General features: G+C 33.5%; 2 protein-coding genes and 1 pseudogene across 3 annotated transcripts; 1 reads left to right on the forward strand and 2 right to left on the reverse strand.

Annotated features, from left to right (window-relative positions):
* Positions 1-180: 180 nt before the first annotated feature.
* Positions 181-5818, reverse strand: LOC114408806. Of its 2 annotated transcripts, none has more exons than XM_028371975.1 (5): positions 5672-5818; positions 5025-5292; positions 3906-4011; positions 872-1015; positions 181-713 (listed from the first exon to the last, which is right to left on the reverse strand). In XM_028371975.1, exons 2-5 carry the CDS (start codon positions 5276-5278, stop codon positions 456-458), a joined length of 762 nt encoding a protein of 253 aa, XP_028227776.1. In that variant the 5' UTR covers positions 5279-5292; positions 5672-5818; the 3' UTR covers positions 181-455. The 2 variants fall into 2 exon arrangements, with proteins under 2 accessions (XP_028227776.1, XP_028227777.1); XM_028371976.1 differs by having other exon boundaries at positions 5590-5818.
* Positions 5819-7866: 2048 nt separating this feature from the next.
* Positions 7867-8724, reverse strand: LOC114408316 (annotated as a pseudogene).
* A 3996-nt stretch (positions 8725-12720) lies between these two features.
* On the forward strand, positions 12721-17760 carry LOC114408805 (vacuolar-processing enzyme-like). The gene is made up of 9 exons (XM_028371973.1): positions 12721-13038; positions 13608-13772; positions 13857-14013; positions 14885-14970; positions 15076-15275; positions 15631-15679; positions 15890-16099; positions 16651-16857; positions 17264-17760. Exons 1-9 carry the CDS (start codon positions 12844-12846, stop codon positions 17444-17446), a joined length of 1452 nt encoding a protein of 483 aa, XP_028227774.1. The 5' UTR covers positions 12721-12843; the 3' UTR covers positions 17447-17760.
* Positions 17761-18250: the final 490 nt, after the last annotated feature.

Genomic DNA, 18250 nt, shown 5'->3' on the forward strand with positions numbered 1-18250 from the left:
GGTAACTTTAAAACAAAAATCTCAACAAAATTATTTCTTCGAACAGAAGGAAACACTCACTAACCAAAATCGTTGACCAATTGGAATCAGAACACATCCTGCAGTAAATATCCTTTTTCTTTCTTTCCATTTTTTGGTTCTTATTTTTATTTTTTCCCTCGTAACTATATTAGAAAGAAGTGAGGCAAAGTAAATAAAGACCTCTATTTTTTAAGATAAATGTCAAATTTCCTTCGGGAACAAAAAATCAAAATGGAACCACTGCTCCATCCGTGAACTCGTTTAACACAGCGAAAAAAGAAAAACTAGAGGGACGGAGAGCAAAATGGAACAGAAGAAACGAGAATGTAGTATAGCCCTAGTCCCAGAGGGGAATGAGGGAGATGTATCGGTGGATCTCCATCTAAAAGGGAAGAAAATCTTGCCAAGTGGCCACTGTGACTGTACTACCAGATTCAGGTTGTATCATTGACTGGATTCTCTCCAAGCAGATCATCATCATATGATACGGGTATCCTTAACCTATCATGAACAGACATAGGCTTTTCTTCAGAAGTTGCCGGCTGATGTTGATTTTGCATCTGGGATGCAAGAATATCGCTGTCCGAAACATTGCCCAGATCCCTGCCAGAAAATGAAAAGGGTACTCCTTGAGAAGAATCCTCTTTCTTTGACGCGGGTCGTTGCATCACAGTAGGCTGCCTGAATTGTTTCTGCATTATGATAATCATGATGCACAGTGGCAAAAAACAAAAAGTTATTACAAAACAATGAACATAACATTGTCACTGCATAAACGGGAACATAACATTTTTTCCTCTTTAAAAGAGTGTATCGTCACAAAAAAAAAAAATTGAAGGTTAAATCACACCTCAAACTCCTTTGCTTTTTTCATTATCTCTTTGAAGACCTTTGGTTCCCTGACTTTTAAGATGCTCCACAATATTCCACCCCCAGTCCGGAATCGTCTACCATCAGCAGTTTTCTGGCCTCCACAAGCCTGTATTGCATCCACCTGCAACTTCCATACATCATTAAATGAATCAACTTGACCAGATTAAAAAATAACAAATAATTAGAACAAAATGGGTCCTTTCAGTCTGAAATTGAAATAAACAGGTCTCATTAATACACAATATGCAGATAGTGGATATGATCCACTGTGATTCCATACAAAGCACAAGGCACATATAACAAAATATAAGGCTTAATTGTACTTTTGATCCTTTTAGCATAGTCAATGCATGATTTCGGTGCCTTGGTAATTTTTTACTTAAGTTTAGTGCCATAGTATATTTCATCGTTACATCAAGTCCTTCCATCTGTTTTGCACAGCCTAAAAGCCAAAAAGTCTTCATTTCTCAAAAACAATGGTGGTTTAGGGTGAATTTAAGATATGAAATAATTTGAAAGGTTCATAAGCCATAAATTTATTGAAACTTTGATATTTGTGTAGAAAATGAGGATTTGGAGGGAACTGGATAGATACCCATCAGTAGTTAGTTGGGTGTCTGTTAGTGAGGGAATTAGTTAGTTGGGTTAGTTGGGCAGGCTGAGATAGTATAAAAAAAGAAAAGAAAAGAAACAAGACATTGCATATTGCCTATAAACAAAGAGGAGAGATTGAGATTTGAGAAAGGATTAGACTCCTAGAGAGAGTGAAGAGTCCTGATCTCTTGAATATTCAAGAAAATCATTCATTTTGTATCTTCTAACCCTAGTTTAAGGCTGCTACCACATTGGCACAGCAACTGGGATTTCAGGTTTATTATAAAATTATAAAAATCCATTCTTTCCTTTAGATTCTGAACCAGTTCTATCATAAACTGATGAAAGAACTTAACTATAGCAATTAAAAATTCAAGGGATTAATTTCATTAGGTGACCAAAATTAGCCATAGTAGAGGAACAAAAGGTGTAAGTAAACCAAAATACAACACCAAAGTCTTTACATCAAATAGAAAAGGAAGAAATAGAGAGTAACAGATAAAATAATCGGTTATAATATAACAAAATTACAATGAAGAAGTCCCCAGTCCCATTACTTGATAATGCTATGCTAGTGCAAAAATCCTAGCAGAGTAAATCCACAAATTTCAGGAAGCAGATGCCCAAAAGTCAAAGTCTGTTTCAACAAAAAAACTAGATACACAGTTAAATGCAGCTTCTGGCGTGATTAGCCCACTTTTAGGTTTTTGGGTAAAACCCATTTAAACTCAATGCTTCCTGCCCAGTCATATAAAAAATTCCTTATAATGCCTAGCATGTATAATCTAAAATCTTAGTTGTACCATCAATAGCTCCTTATCTGTTTGCCATTCAGCCATACAATTTAATTATGAAAAAATTGAATGTTAAAAAACAGAGATCATGTCAAAGTGAAATAATAATCACAATAATAAGCAGTAAATTTAAAGAGATTCAATTTTGGCTTTGAAATTGTTGGTTGCTACATTGAAGTGAACAAAAATTACTAATGCCCTGTTTGTTTGTGCTTTTCCTTTAAAGGAAAAATGTTTTATTGATTAATTTAAAGCACTTCTTTAGTTATTTTGCTGACATTTTTTCGAGAAGTCAAATGGCTTCTGGAAAGAAAATTATAAGAAATTGTACAACAGAATCAATTTTTTTTAGCTTAAACAATTTTGAGAAACATTAGATTCCCCTTCACCAGCACAACATTGCACATGCTTAGTAAATTCTTTATGGGGCCGAAAAGAGAAAATATTCTCCACACATGCACAACTGACAATATGAAGCAACAAATATTGACATCAACCTTCACAATTAGTAAATAATGAAGTGGTTTGGCCAGGAACATCGAAGCTCAAGCAGAGGGTTGGAAGGAGCAAACAAGCATCTTGAAGAAAAATCTGCAAGGTTAGGGACAAAATTGCACACATCAGAGAATATGGATAGCTGTATGGTGCTTGAAAGAGTGGATAACCAGCTCAAGGGTCACCCAAATCTTGTAGAACCTTAGCCCTACAACAAGTGAGCAAATTATGTCTCTTCCCAACCATAACCACATTTCTGTTGAAGAAATGAAAATAATTCGCAAAAGTAAAAATTTATTTCAAAGAACCGCAAAGCACGTTCCAATGGGAAATCAACAGAGAAGGCCATTAAGCCAGTGACTGATGCCAAGATTGGGAGTATTCAGAAAGTAGCCATAGGACCATGTAAACCCAACAACATTTGTAAGAATTAAGATTAGAACCAAGGTGGTGGAAACCATAATATGAGGAGTTCAAGTAGTTAATATAACAAAGACAAAACGGGAAATAAAATATATCATCACAACCGTGCAGCCGTACCTCAAGTAATCCCATCAAACTAACACCACCATAGAAAATCAATCTTAGCAACAAAAAGCTTAAATATAGTTGGCAAAAATAATTCAGACTCATGAAAACAGTGTACACCGTACAGACGACAGAAACAAGTAGTAGGTACTAAGACAAGAAACAAGGGTAAGAAATTTATTGAAGAGAGACAGTAAATTCCAGTACGGGAATATGCAATCAGAAGTAAATCATTGGGTTGGTAGATCCTCTGGGTAGACAGTAATTATCATACCAGTTATTAAACACTATTATCAAATATCAATATTATTCAAGTCATATGATGCACCGTTGAATATAAGGTTGACTTAGTGGATAAGGAAGAAGGAAAGGAGGGAGATGTTGTGGGTTCGAATCTCCCCACGAACAAAAACAAACTAACAACTAACATTTGCTGATAAAAAAATATGATGCATTATTGTTAGGTGGTTCTTAAATTATTTTTTAACTTCCAATTAGCCATGGTATTTCATAGAAAATCTAACAGAGAAACTAACAAACACAGTAAGTTGGCTTATTAAACCAAAATTGAGTACATACGACATAACAGGGTTTCAATACCTCATTGACGAGATCGCTTAATGCAGAGACACCAAGGCAACCCACAGCAGTGTATACCATGTATGACTTTTTCTCTTTGAGCCGTCGACACGTATCTAACACAAATCTGAAAAACAGACAGTTTGTTAGAAATTTAATCACAGGGACAGAAAAGCTGCTAATTTTTTTTTTAAAGGGACAAACAGAAAAACAACCTTATATGCATATTAATTCATACAGGGTTGAGGATTGTGAATGCTGCATTATATGACTATAAAAAAGAAGAAACAAATGCATAACTCTTGAATGCTTAATTATGACTTTTATATTGTTAATGATGAATGTCATTAATTTTGAGTATTTTTTATCATTTTTGAGAATTTACACGTATGTAGTATAAATTATATAAACTATAAAAATAAATTCAAAATAGTGGCTATCTCGCTATAGTGATTATGGGGTCGGCTGCTACATGCCACTATTCAAGATTTAAAACAGAGACAATTATAAAAATAATAAACAATTATGAACCTAACCATCCTATACAATAAATGTAATGAATCTCATAAACTCTATTATGTACAAGTACATTGTCAGGTCTAATCTAAACTGCAGTTTCCAAATTTTGGGGATTGGTATTGGTATTTGGTACTCCTCAGTAAGCAACAGGTGGAGCTCCACCTCTTCCCAAACCATGCCTTTCCCTAGGTCCCACTGTCACTTATGCTTCCATTTTCATAACACACGCATGATACAGCATGGAAACAAAATGAAACAAAAACGTCGGACAAGGTGTGAGAAAAACAAAGAAAAACTGAAAAAAATGCAAGGCTGAAGGGATTGGAACTGCATGTTCCAATTGTTGCTGAGCAAGATATTTGGAGCTCATGCAAAGAACTTTGAGCAGAAATTGGATATGAGGTGAATTGAAACAGTGTCTTCTTGGTGGTTTCAATGTCATTTATTTGGATGACATTTGTGAATAAGGGATTCCAATCTCTAGTAATAACTTCCAAGACATTTTATTACTCCTTAAAAGTTAGGGGTTAAACATACATGAACTAAAGTTTAAGTGGGTAAATCATATTTTAGCCAACATGAAAATTCCTTTCAAAACTAAAATTGGGCAGAATGTTAAACCTGTTTATGTCCATGGCATTAGATCCTGAACCCTTCCTCTTCTTCTTATTCTTCTTCTTATTAGCTCTACGTTTTTGGTTCTTACTGAGAGGTTCTTGATTTGCTTCATTGATATCTCCGGCACTGCTTTGTCCCAAAACATTTTGGGAATCAGGCTCCACCAACTCTCCTTCTTCAACATCAACCATGTCAACATCATCATCTAAGTTGTCCTCCTCGTATATGGCATCCAGAATGTTATCCCCGTCCTCCATAACAAACAGCTAAACTGCATTCAGAAACACAATCAAAGCACATAAAAAACACAACTCTAATCTCAACTACAATAGGAACAAGCCAAAACAATAAAAATGACGAAAGAGAAGAGAGATGAAACTGAGATTGTATATTGTCTTAAGTATTGGAGTGAAAAATAATGGACGAAAGTTCGCGTCCAATCTTCATCAAACAGAGAAAAACAATATTCATCCAAACCCTAACGCTGTATACATTTATTTCAAATAGAACAATTTAGAAAACTAATTAAATTTAAACAAAAGGCAAGCACGATTGCACGAGGGTATACACAAAACAATGGAGAAATGAAATTGAAAGGATTGGAGGGTTGCTTTGGAAGTGCAGTGCAAGGGTTGAGTGAAAAATCAAACCCGAAAGAAAGATGGGCACTTCTTCAATGTGAGCAAGCGGAGTTGTAGACAACTGCGGCAAGTCGAGTCCTACTCCTACTCTCGAAATTCAGATTTCAGAAGAAACAGAAAGGTCTCCGTTGAGAGTGCGGTGAAATTTGGTGTTAATGTTAGACTTAAATATACTTAGTTTTAATTTTTGTAATATAATTTTTTTCGTTTTTGAAAAAATAAATTATTTTTGTCTTTCTCTTCATATCTCATTCTAGACATCATCATTCGTTTAATGACATCATAATGTAACATTAGCATGAGTGATGAGTGAATATCACATCACTATTAAAGATAAAAATCAAAACAAATATAAAAGCATCACAATGGTAATTTCTTCCCAAAACTCTTAAACAACTTTATATGAATCATATGTATCACACCATCTTTTAAGATCTTTATAAACTTTTTATTCTAACAATAATGTTATTAAAAAGTTCAATTGGATCTCATGTTATCCCACATGTTTCAAATTACATATTTATATATTTTTGCTTTAAAATAATAATTCATTTATATTTTTACTTTGAAATAATAAATATACCAAAAATATATATTCTTGAAGCATAATTTATTTGTCCGAAAATTAATAAATTAAGAAAAAAGAAATACATTACATTAATTTTGGGTTCACAATAAATTAAAAATTAAAAAAAATACATAACAATAAATTTTAATTTGCATTTTCTTCTTGCCTGAAATATACCCAAATGTGTTCACCAAATCTGCTTGAAATTGCTGGTAAATTTTCTTTCAATGTCGAAATGATAACCATTAGTTACTGGATTGACTAACATGTCATTGTCTAAATGATCATAAGAATGTTCAAAATTACAATCATATGTGTTTCGTTCATCCTCAACAATCATATTATGCAAATATGATGCATGTGTATATTATATCTTTCATTGTATTCATTTGCCAAGCATGTGCTAGACTACGTATAATTGTGAATCGAGATTAAAACACTGCAAAAGCCTGTTCGACATCCTTCCTAGTTGATTCTTGTCACTAGACAAATATTTATCTCTTATCTCCTAGTGACATTGGGGTCATCTTCACAAATATAGCCCACTAAAGTTATATTCCATATGCTAGATAATATCTCATATTATATTGAGTTTCATTCACTCTATATTGCACCATTAGAGCTTCTCCTTGCATATTGTAATTAAACAAATGGGATTGGTTTACAAAGTTAATGTCATTATTTGCACCTGCAACACCAAAATATGCATGTCAAATCCTTAAGTCTTATAATGCAACTACTTTGAGTATAATTGTGGGTTTTCTATCATCACCTCGAGTATATTGACCTTTCCAAGTTAAAGGACAATTTTTTTTCATTCTCAATGTATACAATCAATTGAATCTAACATACTTAGGAAATCACATGCCTCCCCTATTTGTAGTAGGTATAGAATGTCGTTGTTGTTAGGTCTTCTTAGATACTTTGCCACAAATATCTCTTTCACGCCTTTTAGGCTTTTACAAGATTCTCTAAGAATTTTAGTATTATAGTTTCACCAATTTGAACATAATCATCTACAATGTTAGCAAGAGATCTGTATATCAATACTTGAATAGCAACAATGCATTTCTGCAATGGTGAAAAACCTATTCTCCCAATTGCATCGAACATTGTTTGGAAGTATTCATCATGATTGCCTAGCGTATCTACAATTCGAAGGAACAATTGCCTTTGCATTCGAAACATTCAACGAAATTGAATGTCTATGTATACTGGACTTTCAGCAAACTAGCCAACAAACAATCGTTGATGTCCTTTTTCACAACCTCAATCAATCACCATTCTTCTATTCCTTTGTCTACTAGAGTTGCTAGCTTCTTGTTATGCCTCTTAATTATTTTCATCATGTATTCTTCTTTCCTGTTATCCATCATTTCTTCTTTCATGAGTTGTCATTCTAGCAAGTTGTAGTGCTTTGAATTATTAGGATCCATTAGATGTTTAACACTATTTGGTAAGAAGAGAATAACACAAAATGAATAGGATGGAAATTTCATTCTATGTTTGGAGTATATGTAACACACTATTTAATAGCTAGTTCGACTAATGACTATTTTGATTAATGGCTAGTTTGAATAACGGCTAAAATATAAACTACAAATTAGTACAAGACAACAAATGCTAAAATATAAAACTACAAAACTACATTATATTTTTCTCTAATCATGTTACATAACATTTCATGAAATTTGAGTTGTCTCGCTATCATCCCCGATGTGTCCATGAATAAGATCTTCATCTCCTCCAACTTATTTTGTTCATTTCAAGCCTTGACCAACTTGTCCATCTTACTAATTTTTTCCTTATGTTGTTGTTGTAATGTAATGAATTCAACATCCTTAGAAGAACTTTTCGTAGATTTTGGTTTGTTCTTCCTTTTGCTGCCTTTTTCCAATTGAGTGGACTAACGGTGTTGTTGAGTCATGTTCAAAACTTGTTGGCGTGTCAGGGTTGTATCTTTTCGAGAAACCTTCATTAAGAAGTTCTTTGTATTGAGGTTGATCTTTCAAAATACGCCATGCATGCTCATAATTAAATGTGCCATTAGTGTATTGCTAATAAATAACATATGTTTTAGTCATGACGTTCTCATTTGAGCTTCCACTTTTCCTCCTCTGCACGACGTGCGTGTAACACCAACCAACTTGTCAACAACATTATGAATTATAGTCCATCCACCTTTTAGTTGTGTGAGCTCTCTTTGTAATAGTTGTTTGCTCCTCATGATTTTTGTTGTAATATTTGACAACTCTTAACCAAAAACCTCCACATCTACAATTGGATCATTTGAGACGTCAAGCCATGCTCCAATAAGAAGAATATCCTTTCTCAAGGACCATTTGACTTGTTTTTTCTTGTTGCTACCCCCTTCTTCATCAAGTGTGATATTTTCTATCCCAATTTGACTAGAAAATGGTGAAAATTGAGTAGACATGGACTCATTTGGTGATTCGAGGTTTTCATTGGTGGGTTCAACATAATTAGTATCCATCGTAGGCCTATAATATGGTGGCAGAAATATCGAAACAAATGGAGAATTTTTGAAAATTTTCAATGGAAGGAGATGAATAATTTTGTGGTGGTAGAAACATAGGATAACATGGAACATTTTCAGAATTTTAACTAGAAGAGATTGGGAATATTGCATGTAATTCAAGAAAGCATTATATTGATTTTGATCCATCTCAAAAATAATATAAAATAGATAACAAGAATAACAAGAAATTGCACAAATGCAGGAATAAAAAAAAAAAGGATATGAGATTGGCAAATTTTTAGGAACTTCGGGTCAAGATAAAGATTGGTTGTGGAAGTTATGAAAAAGGGAACCACAAATTTATAGGTTTCGCTCTAGCTTCAAAATTCACTTTTGCTTCAATTAAATGCAACGGTACATTCAAAACTTACTAGTCCATTAACAGATGTAGGAAATATTTAAATTTGAGCTACAATAGAATAACAAATGGTAAAATTCTCTTGTCATCTATCATTTCACTCTTTTCTTTCTCTCAAAATTTCAAAAACATATTTACTTTTTTTTTTCTTTCATTTTCACACACAATACACTCTCCCACTCTCCAAAACACTCTTCTTCCATCCACATACAAAAAAAAAAATCTTCCTCTTCCTCTCAATCTAAAAAACATACATTCCCACTTCTTTATTTTTGTTCTAAAAAATCTGAGTTCACGAACCATCGTGAACACTGCACACCACCACACAAACATTGTGCAACCAGATCGACATTACCACGGACACAATCGTAACTTTCTTGTCCTGCACAACCTAAATCGGCGTAGCCAAGGACACCATCGCGCCACCATACACCTACACGGCTCAAATCTACTCCACCACAAACACCATCGGGCAACTAGAAGCCTCCACCTATATATGAAATTTCTCTCTTTTTAATCCTCTTTATGTTGTTGTAATGGTCATGATTTTGGGTTTGCAGTTGGAATTTTTTATTGTTTTGGGATTGATTTTTAATTTTTGAATTCATTATTGATTTTGGGTCTGAGTTTGGATTGATCCTTTAATTTTCAGATTTGGTTTTGTTTAATTTGTTGTTCGTCCATGATTTCTTCTGTTCTTGTCGGTTCATTTGGGTTTTTCCTCCAAATTGTTTACAATTAGTTTTCCTCTTCTTCTTTGTTACTTTTTACAACTGAAATAAATTTATTTTTTATTCCTACGATCCCATTTGTGGTGACGAACTGTTCATCCAACGTGTCGAACTCCTTTAACACTACAATGGTCGAAGGCGACAAGAGTGAGTTTGTCCGTGTTCACTCTTGTCCGTGTTACTAACTATGGCAAACCCACTGCTCTAATTTACGGTGACTAAAATAAAAAAATGACATTTTGTGGGGACAAAAAATATTTAAGTTTTTAATTACACATTAAAATAAAATAAATACATTAATATTAATTTATTCATATCTCAATTGTTGCATCCCTTTTACCTTCAAACTCTTTTTCCTTATCCTGCTTTTTTCTCTTGTCTTCCTTCAAGCTGCACCTTTCACTACCTTTCTCACACCTTCACCCCCTTCAACCAATTGTAGTGGGGTGTAGTTATATTATTGGTGAAGATAATGACAATAATGGTTGTGATAGATGCGACAATAGCAGTGGTAGTGATAAAAATTATGGTGATAGAAGCAACAATAGTAAAATGACGATGGTCACAATGACAATGTAGTAATGGTGGCAACAACAATAAAGATAATGATAATTAATTTTTCACAGTAAGAATTTACAAAAACTTGATGGTGCTAAGTGTGCGAATTTTAATATTTAAGCCTTAATTTCAATTTTTAATTTGAGATATATATATATATATTTTTTGTCCCTAAAAATATGTCAATTTTTTGTTTTAGGCACGATAAATTATGTTTTCTTAGTCCTTGTAAATTAATGATGATGTGAAACTCTAACATGATAAGATGATGTCATCATTTTGTTTGTCATACTATCATTTTTGTAATAAAGATTGATGATAGTGACAAAAAATAAAACAAATATCACTTGTAAGGACTAAAGATATCACTTAAAAACCATTGTAAGAATGAAAAATAAAAAGAATACTAAATTACAAAGATAAAAAGTATATTTAAACTTTATTTTTATATATACAAAAATTATTAATGGGTACAATTTTTTTTGTTAAAATGTGAAAAAAATTATATTTTATACTTTATATTTTCATTTTTCCTTTATAAGATTCTTAAAACACGATTAAGTGTGTGTTTGAATTAGCATATGTGATCAATATTTTATCAATTTTTTATGTCAAGATATATCAAAATTAACTAAAAATTATTTTTATGATCCACGTTTGAGTTATATAAAGCAACATCATTAATTAATTTTATAGGCATAATTTTTGTATATTAAGCTTTTTTACTTAATTTAACGTGTTTTTTATAAAAAAAAACTTGAAAACCACATTGAATGTGGGATTACTTTTACAAATTTAATATAATTTTGTCAAAATTTAGTACTTTATAATAATGAATTAATAATATATATTTATGCATATGGATTAGTTTATTTTTTTAATTTTTTTTTATTAAAATTTTCTATAAACTTTTTAATAAAACTCTTTACAAATAAGTCAACGTTATGAATGAATATAATGTGCTTGAGAATAGAGAGCCCTCTTGAGAAAAGGTTAAGATAAGGGAATTGAGACTAAATTTTCATTACCAATACAAGACTGTATAACAATAAAATAACGCATTGCACCGACATATATAATGCTAGCAATGACAAATGCTAACGAACTATTATGGAACTTACAAAGTTATTATATACATAAAAAAAAAAATCTTTGGGTCTAATATCTAAATGAGAATATATAGGAATCTTGAGTTAGGCTTGGGCATAACAATACTTCTCCCATCCAAGACAACACTGCCCTCAAGGTTGTTAAAGGTTTGTAATGTATCCGTAACTACAAAGGGTATTCAAACTTGATTAAGCATGTTGGATGATCAAATAAAGGACCCGTTTTAGTTGGGTTGGGGGGTGGATCGTGACTAGAAGAAGATGAGTTTTGGGTGACAAAGAGTCAGAAGTTGGTTCCACAAAACATTGAATGTGGAGACACTAGTGATGAGACCAATGAGGCTCTATCCTAGGGCGAATGAGGCGAATAAAGATCTTGTAGTTTTTCTTCATGCAACCATGCCAACCCCGCAGCCCAGGACAAGGAGGGTTGTAGAGCGAGCACCTTTCGTTTCATCATTTTTACCCAAAATTCAGGATGACAACCCAACGATTCGATCAACAAAAGATTCAACAGGGATTATACGATTGATTTAATAGTAAAACGAGAAAAGAAGAAGATAAATCGCCAGTTTAAATTTTTCTCATTAACAATAACTTACAACAGATGAAGTTTGAGTGAGTTTCAACAAACTTAAAAATTATGTATGAAGGAATATTATGCAATTAAAAACTTGAAAATTGAATCAAACTATACATTGAAAAGAATATAAAAGTTAGCTGATGTAAGAATGAACATTATATGATTAAAAACTTGAAAATTTCACCATCAGAATTGATTAGTATAATACTATAGTACGTAGCAAGTGAAACAATCCAACATATATTCAATAAAAAAGTTTAAACAAAGTCAAACAAATTGAAACTTGAAAGCAAAGTTAGATTTAAGAAAAAGCGGAAAATGTTTACCCCAACCAAATATTTTATCCCATGATTTGTTTTTTAACAATAAGAGTTAGGGAGATGATACTAATAGGCTTTTTAATACAGTTTTATTTATTAAAAAAATTGTAGATTTTACTTTTCATGTGATGAATTTCATCTATAACTTTTAGTAAACTTTAATCAATGAGAAAATATATTATTTTAATAAAAGAGCGAGCGATGGGCCCTACAATAGAAAGAGAAGTCCGCAATCCGCATTCCGGTTGAGTAAGTTATAACCGAAAGCGAGGGAAGCTTCCCACAACACGCAACTGGGTGTTTTGTCCTTCCTTGAATTAAATAAATACTATGAAATTGTAGTTTAAGGAAGGAGATACTCTCACTCGTTCATTCCAACCTACCCTTATTCTTCTTCTTCAATTCCACACCCATCATGGACCGTTTTCCGATCCTCTTTCTCCTCGCCACCCTCATCACCCTCGCCTCCGGTGCCCGCCACGATATTCTCCGGTTACCCTCCGAAGCATCCACTTTTTTCAAAGCACCCGGTGGCGATCAAAACGATGAGGGCACGAGGTGGGCCGTTTTAATTGCCGGTTCCAATGGCTACTGGAATTACAGGCACCAGGTCACTTTCCTAATTTCCCCACTCTTAACTCTTCAATTCTTTCCTCAATTTCTCTGTCTTTTAGGTAGGACATGAAATTGAATCATTCCATCATAGTTATCGATCATTATTTTTTAATTTTGGTCATGAGCTCAGTTATATATTTTTTGTTTTGATTTGTCTTGTTGATTTCTAATTAGTTCATTACTGCACTCTTATAGATTACTTTTAGACACTGTATTCTAATGGTAAACTTGTGAGTTGTGACTTTTGACCCTTGGTTTTGAGTTTGATATTTTAGAGGAAGTCCTTCTACTTACATCATCCGGAATAGAACTCTACGAACTATGAATCATGGTATAAAAGCCTGGAACAATTGATCATTTAATTAAGTTTGTTGACTTTTATAATAAATCTTAAAAAGTCATTCTAACGGTGATTTCTTATTTCCTCAGTGAAAAAAGTACACATGATTTCTGAGTAGTTGATGGTGCAAAATAATTTACATAACAGTGGATAGAAATTAAACTCTTATTTGTATTGCTTTGTTAATTTTGAAGATGACTGATGAGCCTTTGTCATTTCATCAGTCTGATGTTTGCCATGCGTATCAACTACTGAGGAAAGGTGGTCTCAAAGAAGAAAATATTGTTGTATTTATGTATGATGACATTGCTTTCAACGAAGAGAACCCGCGACCTGGAGTCATTATTAACAGTCCACATGGAAATGATGTTTACAAGGGAGTCCCTAAGGTCTGTTGTCTTACTTTTAGGTATCCCATATCCTGTTTTCAATTATAGCTTTAAAGACTACTAATATGGACCTTGTTGTGGCAGGATTACATTGGTGAAGATGTAACTGTTGGCAACTTTTTTGCTGCTATACTTGGAAATAAGTCAGCTCTTACTGGTGGCAGTGGGAAGGTTGTGGATAGTGGTCCCAATGATCATATATTTATATATTACTCTGATCATGGCGGTCCGGGAGTGCTAGGTTGGTAGTTCTGAGTCCTTTCACCAAAACTTTGTTATGAAAATCAAGGAATGCGTATGTTTTACATGCATTTCAGCATGGTGTGAGCCTTCTTGTGTTAGAAATTATTAATGGCTAATGTGTGTTTCCTGTATTTTTTTGGTGGGTTGATTATGCGTGTTTTTGCTTGATTTTGAATGGAATGAAGTTATTGGAAATTTTAGCATAACCTATAACATTGTTTCCTCAAATTGGAACTTCTGTATACTTCCCAAGCTAAAACTTTCTATGGTTGTCAAGCTAAGCTCAATAAACTGAATATGTTGGTTAAGAACTTAAGATGATGGTTTAAAAATAATATATTTCAATTTTTTTTTGGTAACACATATTTCAAATTTCATACCAGTTTTATGGATTTTTTTATCCCTAAGATTGTCCCAAGTGCTTGATTTGGATTTTTATTTAAAGAGGGAACTTAGTATTTTATTATGCAGCATACTGAAACATTGTACCATATTTGTAGGTTGATTTCATAGTATGTTGTCTTATGGCCTTGACATTTACTCATCAAATACTTATACTATGAAAAGTCTGCTTTCTTTTTTTATTTGTTTATTTCTTCTTCCTTATGTGGGTAACATGAAGGGTAAACAATGAAACAAAGGAAAGCAACCCCCCCCCCCCCCCCCCCCAATAAAAAGAACAGAGAAGGAAAAGAAAAAAAGGAGTGAGTGGAAGAGTGAAGTAGAGTATATAGTCTTCATTGTCGGTGTCCTTATTATCCATTTTGTCTCAATCATTTTAGTGTTTATTCACACCTAATATCTGCCCTTTTCTATTTCTTATCCGGTATTTTTTCCTTGGGGGTGGGTTAACTGGGGATGAATTTCAGGGATGCCTACTAATCCATACATGTATGCATCTGATCTGATTGAAGTCTTGAAGAAGAAACATGCTTCTGGAAGTTATAAAAGCCTAGTAAGTCTCTAGTAATTATGATTTGCTTACTGTTTGTATCAATCTTCATTCTAGCTATTTACTTACTAACTCTTAGTATTTATGATTTATGCAATGATGGTGTAGGTATTTTATCTAGAGGCATGTGAATCTGGGAGTATCTTTGAAGGTCTTCTTCCTGAAGGTCTGAATATCTATGCAACAACAGCTTCAAATGCAGAAGAAAGCAGTTGGGGAACATATTGTCCTGGGGAGTATCCTAGTCCTCCCTCTGAATATGAAACCTGCCTGGGTGACCTGTACAGTGTTGCTTGGATGGAAGACAGGTATGACTATTTGAGCATAACAAAGAAGCATTACCTTGTATTAGTCATTACTCAAAATCTTAAATGATTATAAAAGTATATTGGGGCCATAAATAAGATATATTGGATGCAATTCTTTTGCCTAGGGAATTTCCATGACCTTGTTGAAGGCCTGTGACTGCTGTGACATGAACATGTTACTATGAAACTGTATTTCCCTATTATTTTGTACTTTACCAAACCCTTTTTTATATAAAAAAAACTTTTGCTTCATGCCCTTGATAACTTCTTTCTTGTTAGAAGATTATTTTTTCTAATGAGTAATGCTCTAAGGTCTTTTATGGACTGATCTTTTTCCCACTACACTCTTGAACAGTGACATACACAATTTGCAAACAGAAACTTTACATCAACAATACGAATTGGTAAGATCCCATTTCTAACTTAGTTCGTTTATGCAATGATTGCAATCAACTAATATAAACTGAATGCTATTTGATACCTTGGTTTCTTAAATACATGGGAAAAAATTGTCTGTTTTGATATAGTTTGTGGTCTAAAATTTGATGGGTCCAAGAATGTAGAAGATATGTTTCAGTTGTGTGACAGATATCTTCTTACTCCTATGCTCACAGGTCAAACAAAGGACTATGAATGGAAATTCAATTTATGGTTCCCACGTGATGCAGTATGGTGACATAGGGCTTAGCGAGAACAATCTCGTCTTATATTTGGGTACAAATCCTGCTAATGATAATTTTACTTTTGTGCATAAAAACTCATTGGTGCCACCTTCAAAAGCAGTCAACCAACGTGATGCAGATCTCATCCATTTTTGGGATAAGGTAACATATGTTTGAAACATAATTTTTTTATTATTTATTTTATGAAATAATTGCTTAATCATATCCTCATCACGATTTTGCTCCTGCAATTTAAATTTGGAGGGGTATATTCATAGTTAGAAGATAATCAATAGAATGGTGATTCCCATTGATTCCATTCCACATCCATTTCATGTACCAAACAATTAAGGGTCATCCCATTTTTGAAGCTGCCAAGCTTTAGACTGGGAATGACTATTCCATTTTAGCCCATTCCTTGTATAAAATGTGCCACTAGAGTAGATATATTGATTTTCATTATCCGTATATTTAGCTATTGGGATGCAGCAGAACTTTAACTAGCTAGATAAGAAATCTTGGAACAGATAATGATAAAACTAATTGGATAAATATGGAAAACTTGTGTGAATCCCATGCAGATATAACATGAGTAAGTGAAGAGAGGGGGGGGGGGGGGGGGGTTGTCTCTTCGATGCTTATTTTCTACTGTAAGCCTTTATTTTTGCTAATTATATTCTATCTTCTTGATTTCCTCTTCACTTCTTTGCCAGTTTCGCAAAGCTCCTGTGGGTTCTTCTAGGAAAGCTGCAGCTGAGAAACAAATTCTTGAAGCAATGTCTCACAGAATGCATATAGATGACAGCATGAAACGTATTGGAAAGCTCTTATTTGGCATTGAAAAGGGTCCAGAACTGCTTAGCAGTGTTAGACCTGCTGGGCAACCACTTGTTGATGATTGGGACTGCCTTAAAACATTGGTACCGTTTTCCTTGATTCACTTTGTTGAGTTTGTTAGTACAAGTCCCTTTCTATTTCTAACATGCACCTTTAATTTATAGCCATTGATTTGGCAAAAAAAGGCATCCACGATAGGTAGGCCACCTACAAGCTACAATAAGTCAATAACAAGTAAAAAATCTAGCAGCATGGATGCTTCAATTTAAGAATTGTGCTTGGAAGAATCCGTATGATTGAATCATTGCTTTTCTGTTTGTTATTAATTGTCCAGTATTATGAGATGTCAGCAGGGCCTCCAACAGTTTCTTCTTCCGATAAATGATGTTGGATTTGAACTATAAAGTATATAAATTAGCATTTGTTTCTTGATTGCACTAAAGCTCTTGATTTCTGACAGAGTTGTGTCTTAATCTATTGTTAATGCAGGTTAGGACTTTTGAGACACATTGTGGATCCCTGTCTCAGTATGGGATGAAACATATGAGGTCCTTTGCAAACTTCTGCAACGCTGGAATACGGAAAGAGCAAATGGCTGAGGCCTCAGCACAAGCATGTGTCAATATCCCTGCTAGTTCCTGGAGTTCTATGCACAGGGGTTTCAGTGCATAATTCCTAGAATGCGCTCCATTGAAGACCGAGTATAGTCGTTGTAACATTATTCGTTACGAGTGTTATGGACTGTACTCTCTGCTCATGATTTCTTATACCAACCCTGTAAATACAAATGGGACGCTGGGGAAACCTCTTTACATTGTAATTTCCTGCAAAATAGATGCTGTAACAAAGACATTTTACTTTTACTTGGGGAGAGGCAGTGGAACCATAAGGACCCTTGGAACTTCTAATTAATACGACAGGGCACAATACCGTGTTTGTAAGCCAACGCTTTGTTTCAATTTAATGGTAACCCCGTTGTGTAGATATTTCATTTTTAATAGAATTTATATTTGGTAAAAATATTTTTTAAAATCTATAATGATAACATAAAATAACACGCAGCTATAACTGTAAAATTCTATTAACAGCCCTTAGCCGCTAAGGACTAATTTCCGATTTTGAAAAGTATAAAAACATAGCCAAAAAAAAATAAATAAAATAAACTATAAAAGTATTAGAAATGAATAAAATTATAAAAACGTAAGGAGTAATTTGCTCAATATATTTTAGTGTATTTAATTTAAGAAATCTCATGTTTAAATTTTTATTTTAATTAGATGAAAAATGGATTTATGAATTAATGGGAACCCAAATTAAAGTGACGTATACATATCGATGGCCAGGATTTGGTCAATCCGTAGTTACTAGATTCAAGTAATCAGACTTAGCTACTTGCCAATGCCAGGTAACCGATGTTTTAGTTTGGTTTAGTACAAAAAGAGCAGGTTAACTAACCCTGGTTATTTCAGGGCGCGG

Source organism: Glycine soja, chromosome 4, assembly GCF_004193775.1.
Source record: "Glycine soja cultivar W05 chromosome 4, ASM419377v2, whole genome shotgun sequence".
Taxonomy (NCBI): domain Eukaryota; kingdom Viridiplantae; phylum Streptophyta; class Magnoliopsida; order Fabales; family Fabaceae; genus Glycine; species Glycine soja.

Coding starts and splice junctions, on each gene's coding strand:
- LOC114408806 (XM_028371975.1), bottom strand. CDS start 5,278: ATGGAGGACGGGGATAACATTCTGGATGCCATATACGAGGAGGACAAC. Junction 1,016..3,905: donor TAAGCGATCTCGTCAATGAG/GTATTGAAACCC, acceptor TGGAAGTTGCAG/GTGGATGCAATACAGGCTTG. Junction 714..871: donor AAAAAGCAAAGGAGTTTGAG/GTGTGATTTAAC, acceptor ATCATAATGCAG/AAACAATTCAGGCAGCCTAC.
- LOC114408805 (XM_028371973.1), top strand. CDS start 12,844: ATGGACCGTTTTCCGATCCTCTTTCTCCTCGCCACCCTCATCACCCTC. Junction 15,276..15,630: donor GTTGCTTGGATGGAAGACAG/GTATGACTATTT, acceptor ACTCTTGAACAG/TGACATACACAATTTGCAAA. Junction 16,858..17,263: donor GGGACTGCCTTAAAACATTG/GTACCGTTTTCC, acceptor TTGTTAATGCAG/GTTAGGACTTTTGAGACACA.